This window comes from Centroberyx gerrardi, chromosome 5 (genome assembly GCF_048128805.1).
Source record: "Centroberyx gerrardi isolate f3 chromosome 5, fCenGer3.hap1.cur.20231027, whole genome shotgun sequence".
NCBI lineage: Eukaryota > Metazoa > Chordata > Actinopteri > Beryciformes > Berycidae > Centroberyx > Centroberyx gerrardi.
In genome coordinates this window covers 2,931,227-2,945,296 of record NC_136001.1, presented here as the reverse complement: position 1 = coordinate 2,945,296, position 14,070 = coordinate 2,931,227, and the positions used below count along the sequence as shown (strand labels likewise).

Sequence of the window (14,070 nt, the reverse complement as noted above, 5' to 3'; positions counted from 1 at the left end):
CATGCATATGTGTGTGGAACCTGATTAAAACGTCTCGTTAGAATCAATTCAGGGTAAGGGCTTCCCATTGACAGCCAGTGTAGTGTTGATGAATTCTACAAAAAATATGTAATCAATCAAACTGCATCATATCTATCAGAGGTAGATGATACTGACTGGAACAGATTCCAGTTTTAATAAAGGGACAATATCAGCCACATATATCAGTTTAACTTAGCCCTAACTTAAATTGCTCTCATAAGGACAAGCAGGCAAATACACACTCTGGTGCCCAGTAGGGCTGTCAACGAATATTCTAAATTCGATTATATAATCAAATTGTAAAAAAAACAAACAGACATTCGATTGTGAAAATTAATTTTCGATTGTGAGGGAAAAAAAAAAGCAGCATTACCGCAGCTGTCTGCCTCGCGAGTTCTCGCGTGGGCCTGGGCCGCTGCACTGAATGCACTGCATGACGGACAGGAGTCACACAATGTCACTTTCATTGATTGAAAATGAAATGTAGGTCAAGCTGAAACGAGCGAATAATTCAACAACAACCGTGTGGTAATGATGGCAGAGAGTTCACACCCCCCTCCGAGCAATCTAAAAAGCCCTGTTTGGAAATACTTCGGATTTTGGTCAGACGGCAAAATTGTGGAACCTCGAGATAAAGTTGTGTCAAATTGTTTATTTAAACCAGTATGAATATTACCTAACCTGTATAAAAATTAGGCTATCGAATAACATGTCAATTACGAATCATTCATTTGATCTTGCTCTGAGACACAGCGCGTTCTCAGTTCTCACTCTAGCACCAACCACGGCGCAGAGAGAGAGAGAGAGAGAGAGGTCTATGGTCTTTAAATGAAGTTTTACGGTATAGGACATTATTTTATTTGTTTATTTTGTAATGTGTAGGTATGTAGATCTTTTAAAAGACATGTTTATGTTGAAATAAATATACCTATACAAGTAGTTATGTCTCTCATTGTATTGGTTTGCCCTCTTATGGACATAATGCGTAAAAATAGATATTCGAATGGTTCGAACCTATGTGTTTTTTTAGAAGGAATAATCTAACGTCATTTTTGGCCAATTTTGACAGCCCTAGTGCCCAGTCACCACAGCCGTCATAACCATTCTGGTGCCATCAGCCTAACAGAGAAAGTCAGTGTCAACACCAAAACAAATAAAGCACTGTCACACTGCACCCCATAATCAGCATGCAATGTGGATGGATGGCAACGTGCAGGAGGAGGGCAAGTTCAACATAAACCAAAATGAGCACGACATTTTCACATGGCATTAAGGCATGGTAATAATTAGGTAACACTTTACTTTTTTGGGGTCCACAATTTCCTAATAATTTCCTAGAAAGGAACTGTTCATTTCTTAGTAAGTTTCCTGGAAAGAACCATGAAATGATGCAGTAGTTATATAGAAAATGTAAGTAGTCTGGTGGAGTCCATAATATACTGTAAATTTCTAAAAGAGTTTCCTGGAAAGAACTGCAAAACTACAAACTATTTACTGGAAAAATAATAGGCAGAGGTCAATTTGGTAACCCAAGTCATTATTCATATAATTAGTTATTTGTTGAATTCCTTCCTCTAATTTCTAATTTTCTATACAACTACTGCATCATTTCATGGTTCTGTCTTTGAAACTCTAAAAGAAATTACCAGGTACTTAACAACTACCAAATACCATTGAACTGTTTCTCTATTTTCCCTATAATTAATAAATAATGTAATGGTTCTTTCCAGGAAACTTCCTAAGAAATTAACAGTTCCTTTCTAGGAAATTATTAGGAAATTGCGGACCCGGAAAATAAAGCGTTGCCAAAAATTATAGTAAAACAGCTTGGAAACTGTTTTGAATGGATATCAGAAAGATATCCATTGGTGCAGGCTCTCAACAGTCATACAAACAATTGTGTATAAAATGTGTATAAAATGTGTGAACGTGTCAAAAAAAGTTGGAAGCACTTACAAAAACTCAATTTTATAACATATTTGTAACACCTGAATAAGAGCTTCATAGCAGCTGTGTGGCACATTCATGAATACAACAATTCATGACTCAATCTTCACAACATGAAAACTACATTGTGTGACCACAGGGAAACATCCACTTCAACGCAAAAAAACGGCTCATGTGATCACATTGCCATTTTCAAAGTCTAGGCTTTAGCTAAATAAAAATTAGATAATGTACCAGCTCTACAGCCAAACAAAATACCTGCAGAGATCAAAATACGAGCTTCAGAAAAGCAGGATGTCAGATTACGCTTCATAATTTCATAACATGCTTGAAAGAGAGTAGAGTGCTGATAGGCTGTACACATTGAGGCAATGAGTTTGCTTTGGAGTTTGACTTCACTTATTGGGAGTTTGGTATACCTGTAATAAAACATGTTTCTGTGTGAGATAATCAAAATCGAAGACCGAAATAGACAGATTTTAGCATCACCGTTCCTAGCGAATAAATCAAAGCTATGTTTCTTCAGATGACTGACTTCAACAGCTTTGACAAACAGGGACAAAAATAACTTCAGAAGTAGCACAAGCAAAGATGCATCTGACAATGTTGTTTGGATGCGAGTGTTCCTGGTGCTGAATAAAGACGAGACGATGCGTCATGTGGATGCAATGTAGGTTAGCTGTGTTTGTTTCTGCTGAGTAAAGCTTTATGTAAGTTGGGATGTTAGCCTTGTTCCCTCTCAGCGTCAGGGTGAGAGACATAGACAGTGACAGCGCTCTCTCTCCCTGTCCTCCCTCTCTCTTTCACAACACTCTTGCCTCTGTGTATCTCTCTTTCTCCCTCTCTCTTATCAATCCCTCTTTCTGTGTCTTTTCTCTTAGTGCAATCACTATTTGTCCCTATGTCGCTCCCTTCAATTCTCGGCATGTTTCGTTCAAATCGCTTTCTGTTGGTCATTTGTATGCCCAATACACACTGTGGTGCAAAGTCCAGTGCAATGCCCAGCATGTACACACACACACACACACACACTGAGCAAATATACTCAATGTGGCTTTGACAGCTTGCCAAGACTTAGGGTTCTGCTAATTACCTAATATTCCTGACCGGACACTGTCAGTGTTCCCAGAACTCCAGTATTCACTTCCAAGTCTTCCCATTGCATAGTACCATAGTACCAGTCACGCTGTCTTGGCCCAGTCATTTCAAGTAGGGTTAGACCAATATCTGGGTCCTGGGTCCTTTTATTAAAAAAACAGATCTCGTCCAGTCAGTGGGGTCCACCTCTGATACGATAGATATGATGCAGTTTGATTGATTACAGATACTGATCAACTCTACATTGGTTGTCTATGGGAACCCCTTAACCTGTATTGATTCTAAGACATTTTGATTGGATTCCACACAAGGATGCATTCATATTTTTATTATACACTATCCTAAATGCTGTTTCTTTTCCACCCTGACAAGACAAAAAATATATAATATTTTGAATATAAGCACAAAATATTGACTATTGGCAGCTTCAGTTCCAAAATATCTGTATCAGTATTGGCCTTCAAAAACCCATGTCAGTAGAACCCTTATTTCAAGGTCCCCTCCAATGCCAAGAAGAGCCATCAACCCCCCACTCCGAAGAGGCTCCAATCCCAAAGTTATTCCCAATGGGGCTTTTAAACAATCATAGATAATACCATGTGACTCAGTGAGCTATTATCAATCATCCAAAACTAAACCAACACCCTTCATAAAGCCACAGCAATGTGAAGCAAGAGGCAAGTTCAAACATCAATCAATCCTGGTTTTGCAATAGGACAACCATACACACTGCAAAAGGAGAGTTCTTCAAGGGTTCATGTTTACCCTAATCAAAGGGTAACCAAGAACCCTCTGATTTGATTAAAAAAAAAACAACAACTGGTAAATCAGATTAAAGAACCCAGCGTTGTTCTTAAAGTCCTTTCAATAACGCTGGTTAGGAACACTTCATGTATTCTTATAGGGTTCTTTACAGTATTGTAGAGGTTCTATGTACCATTTGAACATATAGAGCAGTGGTTCTCAGCGTGGGGTCTGGGGACCACCAGGGGTCCTTGAGGGGGTTCCAGGGGGTCCCCAGTAAATTGATGAATTGTTAAATTCACCATTATTTCATTTACAAGAACTTACTCACTGTTATCTCTCTACCTACAATACAGATGGTCATGGAATTCTGGACAAAACCATATCGGACAATAAAAATATTCTCAGATTTGGATCAGAGAGAAAATATCTCATAAATGGGGGTCCGTGGCCCTAATGTGGACTAAATTAGGGGTCCTTGATATGAAAAAGGTTGAGAATCGCTGCTATAGAGAACCTTTCTTAAAGGGTTCCATATTGTACCGTAAAGGGTTCTGCTATGGTATAAGCCAAGAAAGACCCATTTTCCAGCATTATATAAACCCATTTTGTGAAGAGTGTTCTGCACTATGCTGCACGTCTCGCCCTTCAGAAATCATGTGCCCTCATCTGTGCTACCCAGTACCTGCTGCATCCCCTGCATAAAGCACAATAACACATACTTCCTAATGAGATGCGTCCTAATGCATCCTAATGAGATATGGCTGTGAAAGGATGACAGCAAACCCCTCCAGCACCCCACCCCGTCCCTCATCCAGGACGCTACTGACCTTAAAGGCGAACTTGCGGGTGATGTTATCCGATGGTTGAACTCCTCCGATCCGGAAACTGAGCAGCGGCAAACTCCCCAACACCACCTCCTCCTTCTCGTCTGGAATGAGGCAGAAGGAATTCAAGAGTGAAAACCAAAACATTACCATAAGCATCAGTGAAACAGGATTACATTCCAGCGGCGTGGTTAGAATTAATATATATATATGTACAGTATATGTTAACAAAAAAAAAACAATTACAGCCCAAGCCAATTCATTCACACCTGCAGGAATTAAAGACAGCAAAACGGATTAAGACCGCTTTGGATTCAAACACCGGAGCGCAGTCAGAGCTGCTTCCCTCCTCTAGCTGGACTGGCAATCTGAAGACACACACTGGTCCCACAGTGACGGCTTCCTAGAATAGATATCCATTATGGTCTGAGGGTCCTTGTGATAAGCGGTGGTAATGGCTCACACACTCCCACACACACATACACACACACACACGCACACAGACACACACACCAGGATCCAACGGTGATAAATATAAGCAGCGTAGAAGAAGAGGGAGAGCGAGAGGAGCACTTGCGCTGATTGAATAATGGAAGAAAGCATGAAAATTTCAGCGGCTGGAAGGGAATCCGCTTCTCTCTGTGTTTATCTCGCTCTCTCTCTCTCTCTCCCGTCATACCTCGCTCTCTCTTGTTTTCTCGTTGCTCCCTCCCTCCCTCTCTCTCTCTCTGTCTCTGAATGGAGCTCTGCACCGACACAAGAGCCTCCCTCTTGCTGAGTGAGTGTGTGTGTGTATATGTGTGTGGGTGTGAGAGAGAGAGAGAGAGACACAGAGCGAGTGAGGGAGAAGCAAAGAGAGAGAGAGGGAGATGGGAGGGAGGGGGAAGGGCTTGTGCAATCATACAATACCCTGTTCCCTGCTCTGTATGTGTGTGTGTGCGTGTGTGTGAGTGAGATAATGATCAGCCCATGTGACTCAGTGTTGGAAGAATCTCGGCCCCCAGCCAACTGTACCTGCCAGCCGTCTGCTCCAATGGGAGGCCAGCGTTCATAGATGTGTACACACACACACACACACACGCCCCCACCACACACACACATAGAAGGATGGCAGGTAAATAGCCACGCCTCTATCTCTTTCTCTCTTTGATCTCATGCACACATTTGAATGATTTATTCATGTTTGTATTGGACTGAAACAATGAAAATGTATGTTTCGCATGACTAAGTGGATACAAAAGCACTGTGCAATGCAAAATGCAACTGGATTCACAAAGCATGGACACCCAAATGACAGAAGAACACACACACACAAACACATCTCATCACATACACAAAAACATGCAGTATATCTTATTCAAAATGTGCGAAACGTTCTTCAGGAACGCTTCATTCTTGGCACGCCAGAAATACTCATTGATGCATTCATTCATAGACAGTACACCAATACGCATCGACAAATCATAGACAAAATACATATATGCATACAGTGAAGGGGGTGTCCGCTATAAGAACACATCGCAGCATTTGTTGAAATACCTAATACTATATACTATATAGATATACAATACCAAAACTTCCACCACCTCTAACTTCAAGACATAATTTGGTTCACACATTGGCAGCTCCACAAGGCAGGTAGGAGGTAACTGTTTGAAAAATGTCCCCATTCATTTGAATAAAAATAGCCTGAAAACTTACATTTAACACATTGGTGAACATATTCAACAACAGATGCTGCTACTGTGTTTTTCAATTGACTGTGGGTCCGATGTTTTAGAACCTCATTTTGACAAATAGCATTTTTATTAATAGAAGAGAACATAGCGGAGGGATACCATTTAGGAGCGATAGTTCCTGTTTGGGAGACCGGGTCTATTTTTATTTTTACAAACTCGTCCAGCTGCATCCGATCTTGGTGATTAATTTATATTCTGGTTTTCATGGCGGTCAATTGCCAAATAACCCCCATGTTAAAACTAAGTAGAATATTGCTTTAAGTTTGGATTCATCACTTCCTGTGTATGGAACATAATAAAAATGTTGCTCTAAATGGGTTGAAAATGTAATAGAACCAGTTCATTAATATCTTGTGAGACAATGTAATGACATTACTACATGTGACAACTTGGGTTATTACATTATTTGACCGCGTTATTATGACATCATCAGTTAAAAATATTTTACACCCTTCATGAAGTAATAATTACTGGGTAATGTAATAATGTGATGTTATCACTTTATCCCACAATTTATTACATTAGCAGGATTTACTGCAGATTTTTTGACCTTTAGAAGGACATTTTTATTTATTTTTTTGTTTGACAACTTATTATATTATCCTGCAGATATTACAGTATCAGTTGCTACAGATGCTGTTCTCTGTTTGCAGCACCACTTTGTGATTTAGACTGATAACACTAGTGCAGCCCAAACTAGAAAGGTTTAGAGTACTTCTTAATGAGTATTAGAAAGGCCCACCAGGTGTCAAGATTTAATACAATGTCCTCATCCTTCCATGATTTTTCTGAAAAATCATAGAAGACATTTTCAACTGTTCAATAAAAGTTAAAAAGACTCATTCTCAAGCCAGTAAAGCAAATGACAAAGCAGTATTATCATTACAGTATTTAGCAAGGTGATAAATTACCTCTTTACTAGACGTTACTGTTGGTTTTAGTGAGCATTGAAAATGTGAATTCTTACCCATGTCAATTACAGGCCACCGTAAGATGTGCCAGAGACCTGTTGATGTTGTGGCAATTCCTTGGTCGCTGGCAGAGGTCAATACAATACATACATTTCTTAATTCCTATTTAAGGGCTAGCATTTTTAGAATTCTAACAAATTGACTTTGAACATAAATACAGACAGTTTTGACAATTTCAAAATACCCCCACTAGCACCAGATCAATGGGCACCATGTGGTACCCACAAGTGTGAATGTCTCTCCCTCTCCTCTCCTGAAAAATTGAACATCATATGCTGTCATAACATTAAGTCTACAAGGCTGCAGCGGCCTGACAACTCCGACCTGAGAGTGGGGGATCAAAAGTCTGGCCTTTCTAGTCTTGTAGGTGTTGTGTTGATCTATCTTGAGAGAAACAGTAGAATCATTGTAGCCATCACACATCAGATATGGCTGCTGCCAAAGGCGTGCCCTGATCTGTGTTAGCAAAGAAACAGTGTTGCAAAACTGTAGTGTGTCTAACGCTTGACAGCCAAGCAGTCCCACCCTGAGACATACTTCACTACAGAGGCACTGCAATGACACACATAAACACATACGCATAGCCTATACACTGAGTTCTCTTCAAACACACACCTCAGAGGCAACAATTGTTCTGCAAATACACTCCTAATCACACAGGTGAGAAGACCAACTTTATCTGACGCACTCCTGAATACACTCTTGAAATACAATTGTGCACCTCTGAGACACTCACTGCTGATGAGACACTATTTCACATGTACAGTATACTGCAGGAAAGGAAGGAGAGCAAATAGAATGTGACAGAGAAGCACGTCACAATTCAAACCCACGCAGTCAAAGCATATGGAGAGTCTCACAGGCAAACACACCTAGTCTACTTAGATCTCCGTTAACTCTACAGAGATTGCATCAAACTCACACCAAAAGAGGCTCAGTAATACACAGGCATGCACACACACACACACACACACAGCCATCCTCCAAATAACTGATTACTACAACTTCAAAACAATTGTTGGGTTTACATGGAGCTCAGTATTCCAGTAAAAACTAGAAGGCACTTGGTAGAGTGCAAGCCTCTGCCAATGTTTAACAATTCTCCAACTTGTAGAGCTGCAGCCTCTGCAGCAGTTTGTTTAGTGTTTGTATTTCATGTTTGATTTTCTGAAAAAAATAGCACATGAATTCAAAGCTGTTTAGCAACCAACTCAGTCCAGAATGTCAGACTTACCTACCAGCACATGAACACAGCATATTATGGCTGAAAAATGATAATCGTTTAATGACAGAAATCCCAGAACCTGATCACCACCTTGTTTTGAACTGTAATTGTAGTTCCCTCTTGGGCCAATCATTGTAATTTTGAATACTGGAACACAGCGGTGAGATGCATCATTTTCCTCCAGGTTTGTCAAAATCGGATCAGTGTTGTCTGACATATTGCACAACACATGAATGAGTGAGCAAATGATTTAGTGCCCGCCCGTGGGACGGTCAGTGTAATTTTGAAAATGTGAGAATGCAGTGGTGGATCATTCCCCCAAGTTTTGGGAAAATCCAACAAGTAAACAAACGTTGTAGCACCCCCCTTAGGCCAATCAGTGCAATTTTAAAAATCCCAGAGTGGAGCAATGAAATGCATCATTCCCTGAAGTTTTGTAAAAAACCAATCAGCGGCGTCCAAAATATTGTCTGTGACGCACAAACAATTAAACAAACATTCTGACTTAAGCCAATCAGTGTAATTTTGAAAATGCCGGAACGGAGCAATGACCCACATCATTCTCAAAAGTTTCGTCAAAATCCGATCAGTAGCGTATGAGATATTGTGTGTGACTGGACGGATGGACAGATGGGGCAGATCCATAGTCCCTTCCCTGATTTCATTGTGGGGGACAACAATGGCTAAGAGCAGCTGATTGTATTTCTACACTTACGACTTGGCTTTCTCAACAGTGTTGAATAGACATGGTTCATTTCTGTGATGTTTTTGACTGGAAACTGAGCATTTCACCACTGATACCTGATTGATAATGTCAGCTTGTTAGCTAGCTAACTGTAGTATCTGGTCAACTGACCATCACTGTCAAACCAGATGTTGTTACATCTGCTTTGACATTAGCTAATATCACGCAGCTAATAGCTAGCAGTGGTCATTAGATGCTGACATTAACATCAGTTGCTTTGCTAAGTTAGCTAGCTAACAAAGCCAGTATCCAACAGTTTGTTCAGGTTAACTGAGCTGACTCTTCTCAAGCTACAACTCAGAGTGTTTTGGAGTAGAGACTAGAGCTAAAGACAAGACAGTTTACTGTGTCACAGTAACCTACATTTGGAAACAAATATATGTATAACGATACCGAATGGATCTACACCCACACCTCAACAATCTCTTTCAGATAGGCTATCTCTTTTTATATATATTTTTAGACATCATTTGCACAAAGCCAATTCTCCAATGGACCTCTATGGCACCAGCTGTGGTTGATAGGAGATTTATGACAACTGAAAAGCCTCTTGCCAACAAGACAGTGCGAGTGTGGTCACAGGAGTCTATGGAGTCTCTGCAGGAGTGTTATGAGCTCACAGACTGGAACCTGTCTTGTGGGTTGTACTACGAGGACACTGACTAGCTCTCAATGTGTTACAGATTACATCAATTTCTGTGTCGACACTATTATTCTCACTGAACACAGTCCTCTGTTTTCCCAATAACAAACCCTGGATCACCAAGGACATTCAATCTGTCATCACCAGGAAAAAGAAGCAGTGCATATTTCTGGACACATTTCCAAATATATGTTACTTCCATTCATGTGTGTGTTATGTGAATATCTGCACATTCAGTAAATAACTGAATGCACATGCGTACATGTGCTCTATAAAGCTGATAATGTGAACACCCAATGTTGCATATTTACACATGCTGCATATACAGCATGCCCTTGCACTGGACTGAATATCTGTGAATCTGTCAATGGTCAGCATAACAACAATTATTTGTAATCTTCAAATATTAATCTTCATCTATATTGTAATACTACAGTATGTCTTATTCTTTGCTGCTGCAATGACCCAATGGAGGGATTTGTGCTCAGGATGTGAGTCTTCTACTGAAAATATGAGATGGCAATTATGCCGAACAATGGCATCTGTAGCTCAAAGAGATGATATAACACACTTCCAGGAAAAATGACATAATAAAGAAGGGGGAGGTAAGAGAGGAAAGGAAGGAAGAAATTAAGCAGGAATGGATGAGGAAAGATGGATAAAGATTAATGGATGGATGAATGAAAGGATAAATGGATGATGAATGAATTAAGGGAAGAAGGCAAGGAAGCCAAGGAAGGATGGTTAAGAAGGAAGGAAAGAAACACAATGCTAAGTGAAGGGAAAGGAAAAAAATTGTTCTTAGTCTTTCCTTAGAAGGGAGCCGCACTCACACTTGCCATTAGTTTTTCTGTAGAAGTTTATGCTATATAGGTTTTTGAAGTCTGAGACTATTTTTGGATTGATGTTGATATTCAGTATCTTTAAATAAAAAACTCCATATAGACAGACTGAAGGCAGTGCTAGCACAGGTGTGAGTTAAAGGATAAGTTCAGCAATTTTTGACCTATATATATATAATTTGTCTCTTACATACATGTTTTGACATAACCCATTTGGACTCATTGATAGCAGCAAGGAGCTCGCCGTTTTAACTGACAACTGACTCGGGAGTCTATATTCTTTGCGGGTAAGTACTACAGCAATGTAAAAGACAAATTATGTATATGTCTAAAATCGCCAAACTTATCCTTTAAGGAATTTATTGTATTGCTGTTGTTTGTAGTCTGATTTTTTGTATTCATATTTGTTTTTTTTGTACTAACCCTCATCACTCTCAACTGTCTCTAATGAACCTTAATTAGAGAATATAACCTCTCTAGTCCACCCTCTTGTTACATTCTGATGAATGCAATTTTTAATTGTGTATATAGTGTTCTCGTGCAGTGTGTCGAAACTCTGACTAAACACCAAGTTAAACCGTAGCCAATGAAGACAGAGTCGTAGTAAGATTGACCATTTACTGTCACACTTCCTCATTAACATGCTGGTGAAAACTGTAAATAAAAACAATACAAAAATATTCAGTGTCTGTGTTCTTAACTAAACATTACATTGTACATAGCTGTAAATATGAATATACATTGCTGTCTTGCACTGTAGGTAGCAGTTACCATGGCTACTGGCATTGCTGTTAGCTTGCACACAATTGTAAATAAAACCGTTTTTAAATAACTTATCAAACGTCATTTTTAACGAAATCATTACTAGTATATGATCTTTAACATGTCTAATGTCAAATAAATCAACTTATAGCATTGCCTCTATGATGCTTCGTAGTGGAAGCAAGCGGATTACTTTCAGAGCATGCACTACATGTCTGTCTCGTTTTTCTGCAGAACCAGGAAGAGCTAAACAGAAAGTGACTAAACAGAAAGTGACTAAACAGGAAGTGACGTCGTGGCATTACACGAATGGACAACTAATATAAATTTTACAAATGAGTTTGTTAAACAGTAAAGTAGTTATTCACTTCTCATTTTCAACTAGAAATAGGTACCGACAAATTATTTAAAGAAGAAATTTGAGAAAGTTAAACAAATGCCTTAAAGGCAACACAGTGTATATTAAATAAATACATTTATATTGTGAGCAAGAGTGGTGCCTCTTCACTAGACCTAAAAAAACCTCCATATATACAGTATTTAATATTCTTTAAATATGTATTATTTCCCCCAGAATTGTATTCTTGTCAGGGTGGAAAAGCCTCTGAAACAGCATTTACACCATGGGACACTAACACTCTCCATTAAAAACCATCATAATAATACTAAATATATTAATGCATACTTGTGTGGAATGCAATCAAAATGTTGCATCAATTCAGGTTAAGGGCTTCCCATAGATAAAGAAGTGGTGGACAATATGAAAAGTCGATATCAGATTTTTAATCAAAGGCTAAACTAAACACACGCACACAAACACACACAAACAAACACATTGCTCTGCCTCCTCTAGCGAGTACAACTGGCACCCCTCTAAAATATAACCCAGACAACAGAGTCTTTTGCTTGTTCTCCTCCTCTTCTGACCATTTTTTGCCTCCCAGTCCTTGCTGGCATGGCAATCACAGTGGTAAATCGCACTGTCACACATTCCTCCCTCCATCTCTCCCTCTCTCTTTAGGCCATCTTATCCAAAACACAGCTGGGCTAGACACAGAAGGAAGGAAGGGTTGGGACAAAAAAAAAGAAGACGTGTTCAGAATAAGGAGAGAACTGCCCAACATAGGAGGAATTAAGAGAAAAAGGGAAGAAAAGCAAGGGCACTTTGAGGCCATCTTTGTAATGCTGGCGAGTGTGAATTTTGGGAATTGACCGCACCTTTACACAGGGCTAGAGTGTCAGAAAGAAATATATCAAATGAGTAAAGCAAAGAAAGAAATAGTCACTGGAGCTTTTCCGTGAGAACAGATTCTCAGGAGCCCCCAGGCTGTAAATCCTGAAGGAATTGTATTGTTGGCTGTTCTGTTCTATTCTTATCATCAGTGTGGTTTCTGTGCACATATTCTTTGCATACCCTGGGTTTATTGCGGGCACTGTGAGGGTTTTACACAGGGTTATTCAAAGCTAGAATCAAGCTCTAGGGTACAGGAAAAAAACATGACCCACTTGGGTAACCCAGGTCACTGAGATATGAGAGTTTTGTTCCTGACAAGCAAACTGGTTTGTCCCATAATCAAAAGCAAAAACGTCATAGAAATCCTAGAATATCATGGAATTTTGAGAGGCGTATTCCAGGCGGGGAAATACACATTGCATGGATTTGGACACCAGCTTTTCCTGTTGCAAAAGAAAATAGCCTGTTTGAGTAAAACTGCTGTTCAGGTTTGTGCTATTTGCTTTTGTATTCATTAGACCATCAGGATGGTCTAATGGTTAATGAGGCTGTCCCCCAATGAGAGGGTCAGGGTTCAAGCCCCTAGGTGGCCATACCTGCTGAAGTATCATACTGAACCTCTATAGCTGCTCCACTAGTTCATCAGAATCTATTTATTAGGTCTGATGAAGGTTGTCTAGACCGAAGCATAATGTCTTTTAACTAAGAAATAGATATTTATTTTCGGATATTGAGTGTTGCACCTTCCTATCCTCGCATTTTTGCATGCACATTTAGTATGGACTGATGAAGGACTTAAGTTGAAAATAGTACTAATAATAGCAGCAGTAATAGTTATGGTAAGACACACACACACACACACACACACACACACACACACAATCTTTTGACTTATTTTCACTGCTGTGGGCAGAACAAGCACACTGACCTACTTGTGTCTTCATTTTATTTTTCACCCTATCTTGACACACACACATGCTTTAAAAACTTTTCATTGTATCACACACACACACACGCGTGCACCCCCCCCACACACACACACACACACACACACACACACACACACAGCATCCTCATTGTCTCATAACCTATTACTGTCAACAGATGTCCTAGTGTGTGTTCAGATCACTTTCATAACCAAAGGCTGTGGGACAAACAGACAAGCACACACTCATGCACACACACAACTTTCTCTGCATGTCATTTTCAATAGAAATATTTGGTTTGTGTGTAAGTATATTTAGTATACACACAAAAATAGACGCACAGCAT

The 14,070-nt window shown here is 39.6% G+C and overlaps 1 protein-coding gene across 5 annotated transcripts in view; it reads right to left on the bottom strand.

Annotated features, from left to right (window-relative positions):
- The window catches only part of plekha6 (pleckstrin homology domain containing, family A member 6), a 117,592-nt gene that overhangs the window by 52,850 nt on the left and 50,672 nt on the right, over positions 1 to 14,070 (bottom strand). For all 5 annotated transcript variants that reach the window (XM_078283486.1, XM_078283487.1, XM_078283483.1 and 2 more), the window contains exon 6: positions 4,641 to 4,741. In XM_078283486.1, the coding sequence (XP_078139612.1) occupies positions 4,641 to 4,741 (101 nt within the window). The remainder of the gene's footprint in view (positions 1 to 4,640; positions 4,742 to 14,070) is intronic.